The sequence below is a fragment of the Pipistrellus hanaki genome (genome assembly GCF_964339955.1).
Source record: "Pipistrellus hanaki genome assembly, chromosome: 1".
NCBI classification, from domain to species: Eukaryota; Metazoa; Chordata; class Mammalia; order Chiroptera; family Vespertilionidae; genus Pipistrellus; species Pipistrellus hanaki.
Genome location: NC_140503.1, coordinates 169606202 through 169623799, shown reverse-complemented (window position 1 = coordinate 169623799; position 17598 = coordinate 169606202). Strand labels below are relative to the sequence as shown.

Here is a 17598-nt window from a genome sequence, read left to right as displayed (position 1 = left end):
AAAAATGAAATGGCTCAACACGTGATCCCTCACAAGTTGAATGGCCTCAGATGATCCTAGTAATTTTCTCCTGTGTGTTGAGCTCCATAGGAAGTTGTTCTCTGCCCCTGCTTAGGCAGGCTTACTTTGAACATGCAGTTTATGACCTCTGTCTTGATCTCTTTGCCAAACTATGTCTTTTTTTTTTACATGGAGGAATATAAGGAATCATAGTATAGTAGCTTTATTAAGTTCATGAGGACACCCCTTGACCTTAGCCAGCTATGTCTTACATGTCTCAGACCTCACTACTGATTCAATACAGAACTGTTGGGAAGCAGGCACCAACTGGCTTCCCAGGCTGGGTAAACCTTTCAGATGTGTGTTTCTTTTTGGGAGACTAAAGAGCAGCAGAAAGATGAAAGGTAGCTTACTTTTCTCATTCCTCTGGCAAGCCTAAAGAAATAAAGATCGTGTAAAGTTCACTGCTACCTCTGTTGCCTTTGCTTGAAGTAGTTTATCTTTAACAGGAGTGGTGGCCAAAATTTATCTTTCAGATTGGTTTAGCGTTCTAAAATGTGAAGGGTGGCAAAGAATTAGTGTTTGGCACACATTGGTTGAACTCCTACAATATGCCACACACCCTGCTCATGAACAGGGAAATACAGATAAATAATAGTGATGATGATGATAGTGATTGTAATAGGAGCTTCCATTTATTGAGCTTGGTATTGGACTAAGGGCTTGGGACAGGTTTTTAACATTTAGTTCTCCAATAACATTTATAAAACTATCTTAATCATTGCACTCATTTTTTCAGATAAGAAAAATGATGAATAACCAGTCAGGTCACAACATTCTTAAATAGTAGAGCCAAGATTCGATCTTAGGCAGTTTGGCTCCAAAGGCTGATTTCGTAACCATCAGAGTTTACCGCCTTTTGAAATAAAACAGTACTTATTGTCAGAGAATTCATTTGGTTTCGTTTCCCATGAGGTGATCTTTCCCAGCCTCTTTGATCCATTTTCCAGTTCTCTCATGTGGAGAGAAATGTGGCATTTTCACAGACTGATTGTACCTCACTCCACAGTTTCTTCAATTAATAGGGAGCAGTTTACAAGTCAGCAACTTCCATATTAATGCAGATTTGTAAGGCTTAAGGGCATTGGGATGTTATTTTAATAATATGTTCCTAAAGGCAGCTGTTATAGTTGAAAGGACAATAATGTAGACTAAAATAAAACCCAGGCTTCAAGTCTGACCTTTGCAGCAATCCTTCTGCTCTATCCTCTGGTCCCCTCTTCCTCACCACCCCCCAGTCCCGCCCCCCCCCCGCCCCCCCCCCCCCAGAGGCAACAAAGAGAGTTGTGCTTTGCAGCTACAGGCTTTTGACTTGGCAGTGAAGGTCCTGATGACATCAATGCCACATTTATCATTTATTGAAAATTATCAGGCAGACCTGTGCTGATTTCTATGCCCATGCTCTTAAATAGGACTTTGTTCAGAATTTTACACACACACACACACACACACACACACACACACACACACACACACCTTATTCTGCTGGGTGGCCTCACTCCTGTAATGAAGTCCGTGCTGTAGATACCTACAATTGATTTTTCTTATTAGACTTATCCTTTTTGCATTTTTTCCTTATGGAAATAATCTAACACTATCAGAAAAATCAAAGGGAAGGAGAAGTGAAAGGAAATGGAATGACAGTCACCAGAATATAGTAATTTCAATTATCTAGTCTGAATTGGACCTAGTCTGAATATGTTCATCCTCATTGACTTAATCTCTGTTTCATTATTCTACATGGTTGTAGAATCAAGCACATAATTTTTTTCATTTTTATGTTTATTAAAGGCATTATAATATTTATAACTATACTTTTGGCTTTCTGGGTATGGTTATTATTTAAATAATTTTCTTTGCATAATTTTATCATTTGGCAATTTTTGTTATGCCTATAAACCTAGTATACCTTGTGTTTTAATTTCTCCTCTCTTGCTGTGTAAAAATAAGTCTCTCTTCTCTTACTAAGTATATTATATTATTTTAACTTAAAAGAGGATCCCATCTTTTAAAACACATTCTTTCCTTCCTCAGGCAAAAAATTTTTGTTGTGATGAATGATTCCATTGTAATGAATTTTTAAAGATTGACCTTCTGATGTGACTCACTAACCAAACCCAATAAAAAATATCCTCTAACCCAATAATTGTTAAAATTCACCAAGATTTCCAAACTGGAAGATGTTTATTGAGACATTGCATTACCGTACAGAAAATGGTGAATTTCACAGAACATCTGTATCACAGTGAAGTTGGCTGAAAATCTAATTAGTAGTCTTTCTTGCATATACTGTTTCCTTTTCACCAATGGATCATTTTTTAAAACATCTTCCTATCTAGCACCATTTCCCTACCCATACCCCATGCCATTCTGAGTTACTGGTGAATTCTGATTTTATTTTGTGGTAGATTCAGTCACATTTGTCGTCGTAAGTTCAGAAAGAACAGGCCTGGGCACAAGCACAGCTTGCCTTCATTTTGGCATTGGAACCACATTAGAGAAAACAGGAGCTAAGCCAAGGTGAGGGGTGGACACAGGGCCACGGCCGCCTTTGTGATTACTTTCCTTCAAGCCAGGAAAGCACTTTATACAGATTAAAAAGTAACTACTGCAGGGCTTCTAACCAGTTCCCCATGAACTACACGTCTCTTTTCCTCCTTCCACCTTCCTTTTCTTCCCCAAGAAATTAGAAATAAAGGGATAAGAATGAAATCATCCTGTATTAAGGAACAATGGCAGCGCCCCCTGCCTGTGGAACGTATTTTAAAAATTACAAAAGGATTTTTAATGATAAAAAAAAAAAATCAAAGCGATAAAATGGTGCCATTGTTAGTTTCATTTCTTATTTTTTGTTGCTGTCAATTTATACTGAGTAATGGTAAGAAATGGGACATTCGCGTTCTAAAAGGAATAAAGTCTCATGTGCTCACCTCTTTGTGGTGACTATTGGGTATTACAGCACACATGGCTCCCCCACCACTCCCACCATCCCTCCCACCTCCTTCAGCGCTCAATGTCACTTATTTTTCTTTGAGCTGAAGGTCAAATTACCCATGTTAAAATTCTTAGTCTTTTTAGAAGATGTTTCATGGACATAAGTATATTTATTCCATATAAAATTTAACAATTCTTCTAACAAACCAAGAACAATTAGAGATACTCGTGACATTTTAGAAGTTGCTATTTCCCCAATAGTGACCAAAGGGTCTCATACTGATACTTAGGCAATCCCCAAGAAAGGCTGATAGAAATTTTGCATCACTAACACATGCAATAGTTCTTTAAAAATGACTCTAAAGTCATTCTGTTTTCTTGCTACAGTAGCCTACTTTATGTAGAGGAGGTAAGATTGGGCTTATTGATTGTGGCTTTAGCTTTGAAAACTCCTGAAGTTACTTGAGCTTCTTTTCAAAATAGAACCTTGAGAACCTTTCATAGTGCAGATAGAAGACTTCCCGGAAGCTCATCCTTAACGTGGCTTCATCCCTGTAGTTCCAGGGAAGTTTCAAAGGGCTGGGAATGGATAAAACTTCTGAACAGCACAGTGGAACATCCCATTGTTAAGCCGCTTTGTATAATGCAAAAAGACTTCTGCTAATTAAAGCATGAAATGTATTAACTTGGTTTTGAAAGCTGTGTATTAATCCCTGTGTGGAATTAATTGCTTGCAGATGCTTGATGCTCCTTTCAAGCGGTGTTCTCATTAGTTAGTTCCCAGTATTCCTGAGGAGAAGAAAGGGGACAGTCGTTTGATGCTTTAGTTGAAAGAAGCATTTAAACACCAAGTAGACAGATCATTGGGTGAAAATTATCAAGGAAAAAAAATCAATAGACTGTTGGGCAAAGAACTTGGTCTCAGGAGTGAGGTGACCGACCCTCTGCCTCTCTTTCTACCTCACAACTCATGCAAGCATCTCTCTTACATAGTCATTCCTTTTAAGGCAAAAGGCAAACAAACTTTTTTCCTATTAAAGAAAAACAATACTACTTATTAAGGTCATGCATGCTCATTGTAAAAAAAAACAAAAGGCATCAAATGAAAATTCAAAGTCTCCTTCCCCTCCATTTATTTCTAGTACAAAGGATTCGGAAGTTTGTCAATGATCACTAAAGCACACTAAGTAGAGATCATTATATTACTATTGTTTATTTTTTAGTTTAAGATTTAGCTTTTATTTAAACTACCCCTCTCCATTACTGTATTTACTGTTATTGTTTTTAACTGGTCTCCAATTTTTTTCTTTCCTAGTTTATTCCCATGCCTGTACTCTATGGCGTGTTCCTGTATATGGGGGTAGCATCCCTTAATGGTGTCCAGGTAAGTTTTCCATAGCAGCCTAAGCACAGTCATGTTTTCCTAGTAGTAAGGCTAGTCCAGGAATAGATCTTTGATGAGAAGTGCTAATTATTTGCTACGTTTTTAAAGTGCACTTATTTTTTACTTTCTCTACCATTATCTACTTTTCATTTTCTGATTTAATTAACAAAGTTAGCTTGTGTTAACAAATGTTATCATACATACCCATTCTTAATCTAGGCTGTTAAAGGTCATGTGATCAGGAAAGTAAGAGAGCTGTGATCTACCTTCCTTTCTTCTTTTTTCATCCCTTTCTCTCTCTCTCTCTCTCTCTCTCTCTCTCTCTCTCTCTCTCTCTCTCTCTCTCTCTCCCCTCCCCCCCTTCCTCTTCTTTTTTCTTTTAGTCTCAAAAAGGAAATCAACCCTTTCAGTGTACTCTTCAAGATACTATTTACCTTTTGGCTTAATCTATACTAAGAACAGGCTCTTCTTTTTTTACTTTATATTTTTGTTGCTTTCAGAGAGGAAGGGAAAGGGAGGGAGGGAGAGAAACATCAATGATGAGAGGGAATCATTGATCAGCTCACTCTTGCACATTCCCTACTGGGGATTGAGCCCAGAACCCGGGCATGTGCCCTTGACCAGAATCGAACCCAGGATCCTCAGTCCTCAGCTGATTGATGCTTATCCGCTGAGCCGAACCGGCGAGGGCCAGGCTCTTCTCAGTGACTGGATTCAATGATCAAAGTTTTGAACCAGTAAAAGAATAAAGTCAGTGTGGTTTATGTACTACTTTTGTTGAAATCTTCAGCTATTCACAACTTTGGTACACTGTCCCCCTTTTTAAAAAGTCATTAGAGCAAACTTGGTCTTTCCATTGAGACTTAATTTAATTGGCACTGGGAAATTGGAAGTCCTTCTGCCGGTTTCTGGCACCTTGTTAGTTGAAGCCTTATTTAGCACTTAGTAACATTTTAATGGGAAAAGACAGCATGTTCTGCGAACATCATAACAATTTATTTAAACCCCTTCATAATAGTCCTTGCTTTCATTTCATATTGAGTTTAGATTAATTTAGTTTTATAGTCAGTGAGAGCTGGACAAGTGGCCAGACTCCCCAAAAGAGAAAAGGCTACTTTATTTTTCCTTATTTAGGCCCATTGAGTAGAGTTCTTCACCATTTGGTTATTTGTTACAAAACACAAGGCGGTTTTCAGAGGTGGGATTAGATGACTATGAATGTGCATTTACTTGTGCCTATGAAACTTTCAGGAAGATAAATGTATCAAAATATGATATTTGTTCCTGGTATTTTAAATATTGTTTACTCTCCTAACTGGAAAGATGTGAAAATAATGTGACCTCCAAATTAATAGTGCTTATTTTGTTTAGCTTTAAAAGGTCAGTCTAGATAAGAAGTTTGGTTGTATGCATTCTAAGTGCTTGATTGATGGTTAGAGCTCAGTACATGTTTCTTAAATAGAAGAAAGAAATCTATATCACAATGACATGATGGGGAAACCCTTTGCTGAAGGGGAAAATATAGAGCTCTAAACCTCAGTTGCTGTCCCTATTGCCTTTTCTCTCTTTTCCTTACTTTCCTCTTGATTTTTCCTCTTTTAGAACTTTAGGCAAGATTTGATTTTGGCAGGGAATTTTATCACAGCAAGGCCCTCAGAGACTGTTGTCTGTAATAGTCTAGTTTTATTTTATACTTTTCCCTTCCCTCCAGAGAGAACGCAGGGATATTATTTCAGAGTTCTTGTGACATGATAATTCACTTTAGCAGTTATTTACTGCATCTCCCATCAGAAAGATCATATGGTAGGTGTGGCGATATCATCCTTATCATCATCATCAGTGTAAATTCATCAGCTATTCTGTGAAGTGCAGCCCCTGGCACCCAGGTGCTCAGCAGGAGTTTCAATACCTGCTCCTGCATGACGGTGTGAGAGCCCCTCCAGGATTCTCCTCTCTGATGGTGGACCCTCTGAAACTCACGGTCATTCATATTCACATGGCTTTTCTCTTTTAAAAATGGCAATGCATTGCTGAATGTCTTACTGATGCCGTAGATAATGTGGAGTTTATGAAAATACCAATGCATTCCCATTTGCAAGATGGAAACTTCCTTTATATCCTTGAAATATCCCTGAAATATATGTGACACATAGCAGCATCACCTCCTCTTTCAGATAAGACAACAGAGGTAGTGTAAGATGCATTAGTGTAAGATGCATGCGTTAGGTGTCTTGCTTCTGCATATCATTATTACAGAGTCAAAGATCCTCTGTCCCAAGGCTCAGTATAAACAGAAAGAGATGAACATCTAGAATTTACATTGTGCTTTGGGACTTTATTCTTGGAGGCCACTTTAGCTCATATGACTGCATAACATTCCTGCAAAGTAATGAAAATCGAAGACTTCTTCAATGTCTAATGGTGCTAGGTAGGCTAAATTTCTGCATTTCTTGGCCGCCGTCCTCTGAAAAAGATACTGCTGGCCCGAATTAGAGGAGATGAGTCACTGGCGGAGAGTCGGGCACAATGGAAATGATTCCGTGCATCAGCTCCTGAAATAATGCAACTGTACTCTCCTCCCCTCTGCCCCCCAGTTCATGGATCGCCTGAAGCTGCTCCTGATGCCTCTGAAGCATCAGCCTGACTTTATCTACCTGCGCCACGTCCCGCTGCGCAGAGTCCACCTGTTCACCTTCCTGCAGGTGCTGTGCCTCGCCCTGCTCTGGATCCTCAAGTCAACAGTGGCTGCTATCATTTTCCCAGTCATGGTAGGGATTTCCTTCATTGAACCTCCCCATGAGGTCATACCAATGTCATGTGGTATCTTTTATGTGTGGTTCCAGTTTTTTCCAGCTTTGGCTAAATCATTTAGATTGGCTCAGCTGTAATTTAAAGTTCCTGTGACTGTGATTGTCTACCCTCAGAGTCAGACTAAGATGAGTTCAGATCCTGGCCCTGGTTCGTGCTGGTTGGTGAAACTCCCTGAGCTGCCATTAATGTGTCAGTAAGATGAGGGTGGTATTGTTGTTATTCTGAGCATGAGTAATGAATATCAAAGATATAGCACAATGCCCGGCACATAGTAGAGACCAATACACATTGGTTATTTTTTAAAATACGGTAGAATTTTGTACAATAGAATCAATGTAACAAAGTATGTCATATTTTAGTCCAAATAATAGAGGACAAATTGACAAACTGGGAAACTTATGAGAGGTTATCCATAGATAGAAGAAATGGAATGAAAAGTTTCACTCTTGAAGGTCTTGCTAGTTTTATCATGCTAAATTTAAGTCTGGGCTCTTTATCCTTGCTGTGATATGGTGAGAAGTACTGGGTGAAGAGGTGAAAGAATTAAGAAGTAGACTAGTAGTTATAAGACAGACATGGGGACGTAAATTACAGCAGAAGATATATATTCAGTAATATTGTAATAACCATGTATGGTGCCAGATGGGTATTGGAAATATCATGGGGATCACTTTGTAATTATCTAACCACTATGCTGTACACCTGAAACTAATACAAGATAATATGGAATGTGGAAAAAGGAAATGCTAGCTCTATATTTGGTTTCCTTATTGAATTTTATACTTTACCATAGATTTCCATTTCTTGAAAGAAAATGCATATACATACACTTGAAATAAGGCACAAAGCCAGCCTTAGGTCTGCTCTGTCACTGCTAGGGCTTTGGAAACAGAATTTTCATACATAAACCATATTTTGTTTTTTATAAAAATTCTCTTAGGATTATTATTTGGTTTTATGGTTATTTATTGTTTATAATTGTGTTCTTTTTTTTTCTCCAGGGATGCAGGAAAAATGGTATAAAATACTAGTGATATTTGTAGTCAGATTTTTTGGGGGGATAACTAATTATATCTTTTTATGTTATTTTTTACTTTTTAATTATTTAAATTATAATTTACATTCAATATTATTTTGTATTAGTTTCAGGTTTACAGCATTGTGGTTAGACAATCACATACTTTACAAAGTGTTGCCCCCGATATTCCACTACCCACCTAGCACCATACATAGTTATTATGTTATTATTAACTATATTCCCTATGCTGTACTTTACATCCCCAAGAGTATTTTGTAACCACTAATCTGTACTTCTCGATTCCTTCACCCAGTTCCTCAGCTCCATTTAAACTCTATTAACTTACTGAAAAACATACTGAGTGAGAAAAAAATTCCCATTTGCCTTTTGGTATAATGTACCTATCTATTAGGTTTGCTAATGCCAAGAAAACTAAAACTAAAAACAAAGGATAAATTTAAAATATATCTAGTAAATCACTTACTGCTTGTGCTAAATAAGGAAACAAAGTTTTACCTTTATAAAGTATTTTTATCTTTTGAGAGTTTTTATTTGATCCCAAAACAATCACATAATTTCTGTAGAGCAGATTTATTAACTTCTCTAGGAAATTGAAGAAACTGAACCCAGAGAGCATATATTATAGATAGAGACAACTGTTTATTTGAGGCAGAGCCGTGACTTTTATCCTAGCACATACAGATTTCACTGTTGAGCAAGGACATCTTTAAGGTCCCTCAGAAGTTCATCCTCAAGAACTATTTATAGAATCAAAGATATGGAGTTTAAGAATACTGGTTTTAGAGGCAGGCAGCTGGGCCCCTCCGTACTCTTCCCTTTTCTGGCTTAGTGATCTTGGATGATGTACTTACGTCTAAAAGCTTCAGTTTCCTCAGCTGTAAGATAGAGATCCTAATATCTACTCTTTAGGTTTGTTGTGAGAATAAGAAAATACTGCCTAAGAGTTTTAGCACAGCATCTGAAACATGGTAAGTATTCAGTCACTCAGTAGATTAAATGGTCTGTGCATATTCAACTACTACCTCATTATTAATATTTTGAAGATGTATTAGTTTACTGTTTGTTGCACAGATTTTCAAAAACTTGTATACTCTTTTAATTTTGAGTAATTAGAAATCATAAGCAGGCTATTTTTTTTCTTTAATTTTTTAGTTATTTTGTTAAAAAGCTAAAACATGGAAGAAAATAATTTTAAAACTAATCCTTTCACATTGAGATTCTAAGTGAAATTGATTATACATTTCATTGAGCAAAACAAAGTGCATGTCAATTAACACTTTTTAAGCCAACTTTCTCCATGAAGAAAATGTTTATGGTCCACTTAATGTAAGTTCATATAAGCAAGATGAGTTCCATCATCCTCTAGCCTTATACAAAGTAGGGTTCAACTGCCTTTGATAGGAAAGTATTTATATCATTATGACTTCATCCGACAAGGTTCTTTTCATATTTTTTTATACTTATTCTTTCAGATCTTGGCACTGGTAGCTGTCAGAAAAGGCATGGACTACCTCTTCTCCCAGCACGACCTCAGCTTCCTCGATGATGTCATTCCAGAAAAGGACAAGAAAAAGAAGGAAGATGAGAAGAGAAAGAAAAAGAAGAAAGGAAGTCTGGATAGTGACATTGATGATGTAAGGAATTTTCCAGAATTACAGAATAACGTTAGTTAAAGAAAGAAATGTGAAAAACCAATTTTTTTTTATCCCTTATGTGAGATGTATGTCTGAGTTTTGAGAATGTTTACTTGTCCATGTTACCTGTCAGTCTTCACCTTCCTTTACCCTTTATTTTCTCTCTTTGTTTTTTTTTTTTTTTTAATATTTTCTGAAGCCTTTCTTTAACCATTAATACACTAAAGATGATAAAATGACTTCTAGAAACCAAAGCAAAAAAAAAGTCCACCACATCTAAAGAACTCCAGTCTCATAAATAAAAAGTAAGTTGGCTTAGTACGGCTATAAAATGTATTTGATTTGCTGTTGACAATCCAGGATTTCAATTTGAGATGACTCCAGTTTATGTAATAATGTTAAGCCTAATGTAGACAAATGCTAGTGCCCTCACCTCCTGTTATCTGTGTTTGAGGAGGTTCTCAACCAAAGTCCTCTGCTATTGTTTTTATCTTTGCATTGGGCTTTGACATGATTTTGGATTATTTCTCTCTAACCCTTCAATTAAAAAGAATTGTACTTTAGGGTCTTTTTACATAATTGTAATAGTCAGATGATCCTCCTTCAGGTGGGTGATTAAGTTGAAATATAAAATAACTGCCAATTTTTTTTCTATAGGAGATCAGTTCAAAGGAATACAGGTGCTCTGATAAGAGTCTGTAATTAGTGCTAGGAGAAAAGATGAGATTTGTTTACCACACACACACACACACACACACACACACACACACCCTATTCTAGTAGTCTTTGAAAGGACTGCCAAAATGAGATTTTCTGTGTGAAGATTTATTCTGAATTTTTTAACGCAGTGAAGTATCCCTATTCTAATGGAAGCCCTGGGATCCCATTCTATAGTGGGAGTGTAGTTCATTTTTGCTGTGTTTGATCATTTTGATTGACCGTGCATACTTGTCTTCAGTTGCCAAAACAGCTGTTTCTAGTATGTTCCTACTTTACATATGAGGAACTTGAGACTGAGAAATGTTCAGTCATTTTTTAAGTGTCTACATTATAATCTACATTATAACAAATGCATAAATATTTGCTGATGGAAAGCTTTCCAGTTGTTCCAATCTATAGTGACTTCCATTTGGTGCAGCGCTAGTGTTAATGGACTCAATCCCATTAACTCAGAAGGGAGGAAAACAAAAGTAAGGGAGAAAGATGGTGGAGAATGTGAAAAGTTAGCCAAGCGAAAATGATTGTATCTAAGGCTTTTCTCCTTAGTACAATGTAAATGACAGTTTGGTAAGTTTAATCAATATGAGGAGGTAGGGAGGTCTGTACAGTAACACCTTTCTTAAAACTTACAAATTTCTTTCACAGTCTGACTGCCCATACTCAGAAAAAGTTCCAAGTATTAAAATTCCAATGGACATCATGGAACAGCAACCTTTCCTAAGTGATAGCAAACCTTCCGACAGTGAGTAGAACTAACCTCTTGCTTCCCTGCTTTAATATGATTTGCACTTGCAGAGAAAAAACTTTAGAACGATCATTTGCATTAACTTTCCCTCTGTTTCCTTTTTCCTCTGTGCGAAGATTTACACTTAATTATTTTTTTTTAAAACTTCATTTTTACATTCCTTGAGCTTCCCTTTTCTTCCTTTTATCTTAAGTTTTTGCTTGGTAGTCTTTTCTCTGATCCAAGTTATCACCAGTTTCTTTCCGTTGCTAAACTCATAACCATGTCTCTAACTGATTTTTCTTTTTCCTGCTGGTGTTTAGAATTGCGGCTCATAGGACTACATCACTGTCTGTTACTGTTTGTCTTCCTTAGGCTTCAGCCAATGACCAGATCAGCTCAAAAGAGAAATTGCAACATGGGCTCTCAGTGATCAGTGAATCAGTGGTTAATGATGAGAATTTGGAATAATTGATTATTTTAAATTTAATTGGCAATCATAAACTAATTAACAGAAATTTTTAGGTATGATGTACAAGATTTGTGCATTTTCTCCCTGTCTTCCTCCTCTGCTATTTCAAAATCACCTTTGTAACTGCACTGTTTTTTTCCTTAGGTAATAGCCCGATGGCTACGGGGTCGTGAATTCTGACACATCGGCTTTTCTTTTGTAAACAACAGGCTCCTTAAAAGGGGGGGACCTTTTTGTAACATTACTGAGTATATCTCATGCATTTCCAATAGCAATGGTTTCCAAACTGCTTTGGCTTTGCATTCCCACTGGGGAAAAATGTTTATTTTTAAGATCCAGATGCCTTTCAGAGTCTACTGATCTGCTAAAGGAAAAGACAGTTGAGATCTTCTCACTTCTATTTGACAATGCTGCTGCAATAACAGCTTGCCATGAGAAGTTTGAAATGAATGACTATTTGTGAAAATAGGTATATGGGTGATTGATTGCTATGTAGCAAATTACTACAAAACTTAGCAGCTGGAAACAACCAACCTGTTTTCTAACAAAGTGCCTGACATTCTGAAATCCAGGAGCAGCTGATTTGGATGGTTTCTGGGTCCGGGTGTCTCAGGAGGTGGCAGACAAGTTCCTTGCTGGGGCCTAGTCTTGATGGGAACTGGGATCTGCTTCCAAACTCAGTCACAGGCAGTTGGCAGGTGTCAGTTCCTTGGCCTGTGGGCGCCTCCATAGGGCTGCCCATGCGTGATTTGGCTTCCACCAGAGCCAGTGATAACCGTGTGGAACCAAGGCAGGAACTGCGGTCTTTTATAATCAAATCTCAAAAGCGATATATCATCCCTTCTGCCATATTCTATTGGGCATACACACCAACCCTGGTACAGTGTAGGAAGGAATTATACAAGGATATGAATACCAGGGGGGCAGGGAGCATTGGGGACCATCTTGGAATCTGGCCAGCACACTAGGTTTAAAGAATGAAAACATTTTCACCTTTAGTGTCTAATCTATACATAGGCTATAGTTTATAACTGAGGCCAATTTCTTTTCAGTCCTGTCAGTGGGATTTAGTTAATTTTTTTCTTTTTAAATTCTAGTTCCCCAAACCATGTTCTAGCTCCATTTTTCATCGTCAGAGCATCAATAGCAAATGAAGACTGAAAGAGAGCTCGTTATGCATGTCGTCCATCTAGCTAGTAGAGTCCTTCCAAGTACAGTTTAAAAATCGCTTTAGGAAGAAAAAAAAAAAATCAGTTAGAATTTGAGGCTCCTGGGGAAAAAAATTATAGCAATTAGATTATCTGCTGCTAGTATTCTTCATTCTCTCAAAAATGCTTTAAAAAGGATACTTTGAAAACTGATATATTAGAAATTTACTTAAGCAAATCACCCATGATCATTCTGACATTTTTAAAATAGATTTTTAGAAAGACAGGAAGGGAGAGAGAGAAACATCAATATGAGGATGAAACGTTGGTCCACTGCCTCCTGCACACCCCTACCAGGGATGGAGCCTGCACCCAGGGATGTGCCCCCACTGGGAAGAGAGCTTGGGGACCTTCCAGTGCAGGAGATGATGCCCAAGCCATGGAGCCACAACCACCAGGGCTAAATGACATATTTTCTAAAGTCATATTTATCTTTATAATACATGAAAAAAAAAACCAAAATTGATGGAGTTGCAGTATAAATAAGTTCCTCAAAATCTTTTTATTTCCCCACAAATAATGGGACAAAATTGTGAATGCTGGAGATATAAGGAAATCCAAAAGTAAGCCTAAGATATTAAGAAGACGCTATACCACTTTTTAAAAAAAAACGATTCACCTCCTGCCCCCTCACTGAGAGGAACATTCGTGGTTATCCCTAGGAAAAACACCTAGAGTAAAGGAAGCAAAAGTGATTTGGCTTCATCACACTAGTTAGACTCTTCCTTTGGTACAGTGTTTCTTGAAATTGTCTACACTTGCCTCTCTTACTCTTCCCACTTGTGAAAAGAGGCATCAATTTTTGTGGAGATTTTAATTTTCACTCTAGTTTTAAGTATTATCAAGAACTACCCTTTATGGTTAACAAAGATTTTTTTTTTTTTCTTCTAGGAGAAAGATCACCAACATTCCTTGAACACCACACATCATGCTGATAAAATTCCTTTTCTTCAGTCACTGGGTATGCTAAGGTAAAGGACCGCCTGTTTCCCCTGCGTTGTTCTGTGCAATGATTGCCCCACAGTCGTGAAGTCAAAGGCGGGTTATTGGCAGGACACCTTGTTCTCCTTCCTTTTATCTTAAATGAATTACCCAACCACCAAACCTTACCCCAGTTTTCCCTGGTAGAAAGCCTTCTAAGAGACCTCCTCTGTTTACTCTTAGAAATACTGAAACCTTTTCAGTAGCATTAAAATAAAGCCCCAGATCAATCAGTGTCACCTCTTATCATTTCTGTTTCATCTCTGACTTAATGGGTAACTGCATTTCCTGGCGGCTCTCCTCCAGGAGTTTCCTTCCCTCCTCACCTGGCTCTGCAGATTTCAGATCCTAACTGATTGCCCCCAAAGTATAATCCCTGAATATTTTCTTCATGAAAGTCTTTGTGTCTTTTAAGTTGACAGTATCACCCACCTGGCAGTCCACCTTGGTTGTTTTTTTTTTGTTGTTGTTTTTGTTTGTTTTCTTCAAATCTAGGTATGAGAGCTTAAGGCATTTTTACTTGAATATCTTGACTCTCTAGGTACCTTCATCCTACTTAAAAAATGTTTGTTTTATGAATACAGCAATTGGAGATAAGTATTTACAGAAAACATAGGACACATTTGGCTTCTGTCCAATATAAAGACAGTTGACAGATGAGAAAGGAACTCTGATTTACTTACCAGTTCTTTTTCTTTTCTTTTTCCCTAGTCCTAAAACTCCAGCACAAGTTGTGCCTCAAATCAGAATAGAACTTGAGCCGGACGACGATGATGATTACTGGAGGAGCAAGGGAACAGAAACCACATTGTAACTTGTTTGTCTTTCCTCAGACTAACAGATTTTGTTGTTCATGGTCTTGTTGGTTTTGTGTGCGTCTGGTTGTTTATTTTTAATTCTTGTTTTGTCTTGGGTTTTGGTCATTGGCCAAATAGTACAGTGCTCTCTCGGCTTCTCCCCAGCCTAAGGTACAACTAAGACAGTAGTGCACCATTCCTGAAAAACAGCACCCGAAGAGCCCCTATTCATTACACTCTCAGATGCATCCTCTGACAACCAGGTTCCTCTGTCACGCAGGACACGCACAGACCGGGCCCTTTCCCTTCTTAGCCAGAGGACAGAGGTATTGAGGATTTTATAACACCTTTCATTCAAATACTGAAGGAACTTACCACTTGAGCTTTGGAGCTGTGCTTACTGGCTTGTCTGTCTGTCTGGCAGAACAAACCTTGATCCCCAGACAGTGTTTCCTCTTGCTTACGGAGCTCTCCGGAACTGGAAAAGTGCTGCTATTCTAAGTTGCTCTTGCTTATGAACCCTAGTCCTAGAATTATCAAAAGAAGAAAAACAAAAGGTACTTTACTGCCTGTCGCGAAACTATTACCTTCCTTGTAGCAAGTGCTGGAATGTCCCTTTTTTCCTATGCAACTTTTTTTAACCCTCTAATGAACTTATCTGTTGAGTACATTTGAAGAATATTTTTCTTCCTAGATTTTGTTGTTTAAATTATGGGGCCTAACCTGCAACTTATTTTTTTGTCAATTTTTTAAACTTTTTTTTTTTAATTACTGTAAAATAATGAATTTTTTCCTGCAGCAGGAAACATAGTTTTGAGTAGTTCTACCTCTTATTTGTAGCTGCCAGGCTTTCTGTAAAAATTGTATTGTATATAATGTGATTTTTACACACATGTACACACTCATACACACATACACACACAAATACACAATCTTTAAGGTAAGCCAGCGGGCTCGATCAGAGGAAAAAACACCATGTTTCTAAGCGTCGATTTTTCCCCTTTCCTAAAAAGAAATTTAACTGTTCTGTGAAGGAGAACTGGGGAGAAGGGAGAAGCTCCTATGTTATGGGAATAACTGATGCTTTGAGAACAGTACTATCCAGGCACAGATGCTTATTGTATTACCATGTCCATGTCCTATGCAGTATTGTTAGATTTTTTTTTCCACTTTGAAATATTCGTGTGTTTGTGTATATACTCTGTGTGTGGCTGGTGCATATATGTGCAAAGTTATGGTAGGCAAAGGGCGAAGATATTCAGTCTCCTGTGTCAGTTGTCATAAAACCCAAACCATATATGAAAAATTTATCAGAGGTCAAAGAGACTTACGGTTATGCAAATGAGGGTGAATATATTTTATTATTCAGATATCAGTAACCATCACTGATACAGTAGCCCATAATTACAATAAAAAATTCATAGAAATATCAATAGACCATTTGCACATTTATAAAATGTTTATGACATGACAAATAGATCTGCAGAGGTGTATGTGTATACATGGTAATAAGACTCACATTTTTTTTGGATGGAAAGGCAATTCCTTGTGATTGGGAAGTTCAGGATATTTGTGTGTGTATATACATGTATATGTATGCATGTATATGTATGTATATATATGCATATACACACACTTCGAAGTACCATTTTGAAAATTAGGAAAAAGAAAATTAATCTTTATTAATTACTATGTTATTTTAATATAATGCTTTTAAAGGTTGAATTATGTATTATGAATCTGCATTAAAAATGTTGATTCCATATTTTGGAGTCATACAGTCACATTTTGTGGTGCATCCTAAGTAAAATAGATTGTTAGAAGAGTTAAAAAATAGAACGAAGCCATCTATTTTGGTTTCATAATATATACACAGTGAATCCTACTTATTTTTATATTAATTAAGTTATAATACAGTTCTCTTAAAATTCTCTACAAAAATGTTATTCTGAATTAGCTGTTTCTTTCATAGTGTTGGATAATCTTAAAACCTTCAGTTTTATACAAATTAGATACAAATGACATGCAGTTTTTTATTCAAATGAAAGTAGCAAATTGTTATTTATTAAAACCTCACATGCTAAATTTTGGCTTGTATTTACAACTAATCTTACAATTATTACTCTATATTATATAGTTTTTTTTCATTAAACTAAGATAAAATTAGAAGCTTTCCCCAGTTTTTTTTTAACTGATAGAAGCACCAATAAAATGTTTGAAAGCCATGCATAATATATTCAGCCTAACCTAAAATCTTGTTAAATTAATGACATTTTTGTTCATTTTTATAGAATCTCTAGCTATAATAATTTTTATTCTGATCATGAATCAATTATTTAAGGATTCATGCCCCTCTCCATCCCTTTCAAAAAACTCCTAAAACAACTTAATTCAGTACTTCAGCCTTTGAGTAGATCTAAAAGTTATCTGCACCTCTGTGTATGACGCATGTTCAATGACTGTTTGGTACTTACAATATGAATGTGGAACAATACGTTATGTTTGCTAAAAGGATCATAAGTATCAAAACTTTTTAATATTTTGGGACCCAGGGACGTATTTAAAAAATCATAACTTTCAGAGGAATAGAAATAGTTATCCCCCCAAAAAACAAAACAAAACCTGACGTCCACATGGAGCCACCAGATTATCTCTATTTCATCTTAATTTACTCATTATTTAAGAACTAACCAGATGGTGTGGTTTTCTTTCTTTGTAAACTGGACACACATAATACACTGATTAAAATTTTACAAAGTGTTTCTCCCTGATGTGAATACAGACAAAAAATAATGTAAGTTGTTATAAGTAAAGAACTAAGTAAGTAAGTGTAC

At 36.8% G+C, this 17598-nt stretch overlaps 1 protein-coding gene across 5 annotated transcripts in view; it reads left to right on the top strand.

Moving 5' to 3' along the window:
* Positions 1-17365, top strand: part of SLC4A4 (solute carrier family 4 member 4) — a 323102-nt gene extending 305737 nt beyond the window's left edge. For 4 of the 5 annotated variants that reach the window (XM_084889751.1, XM_084889749.1, XM_084889747.1 and 1 more), the window contains exons 21-25: positions 4310-4378; positions 6973-7146; positions 9701-9862; positions 13878-13957; positions 14679-17365. In XM_084889751.1, the coding sequence (XP_084745877.1) occupies positions 4310-4378; positions 6973-7146; positions 9701-9862; positions 13878-13957; positions 14679-14781 (588 nt within the window). In that variant the 3' untranslated portion in view covers positions 14782-17365. Of the gene's footprint in view, positions 1-4309; positions 4379-6972; positions 7147-9700; positions 9863-11227; positions 11325-13877; positions 13958-14678 lie in introns of all 5 variants that reach the window. The other variant, XM_084889748.1, reaches the window with a different exon arrangement.
* Positions 17366-17598: the final 233 nt, after the last annotated feature.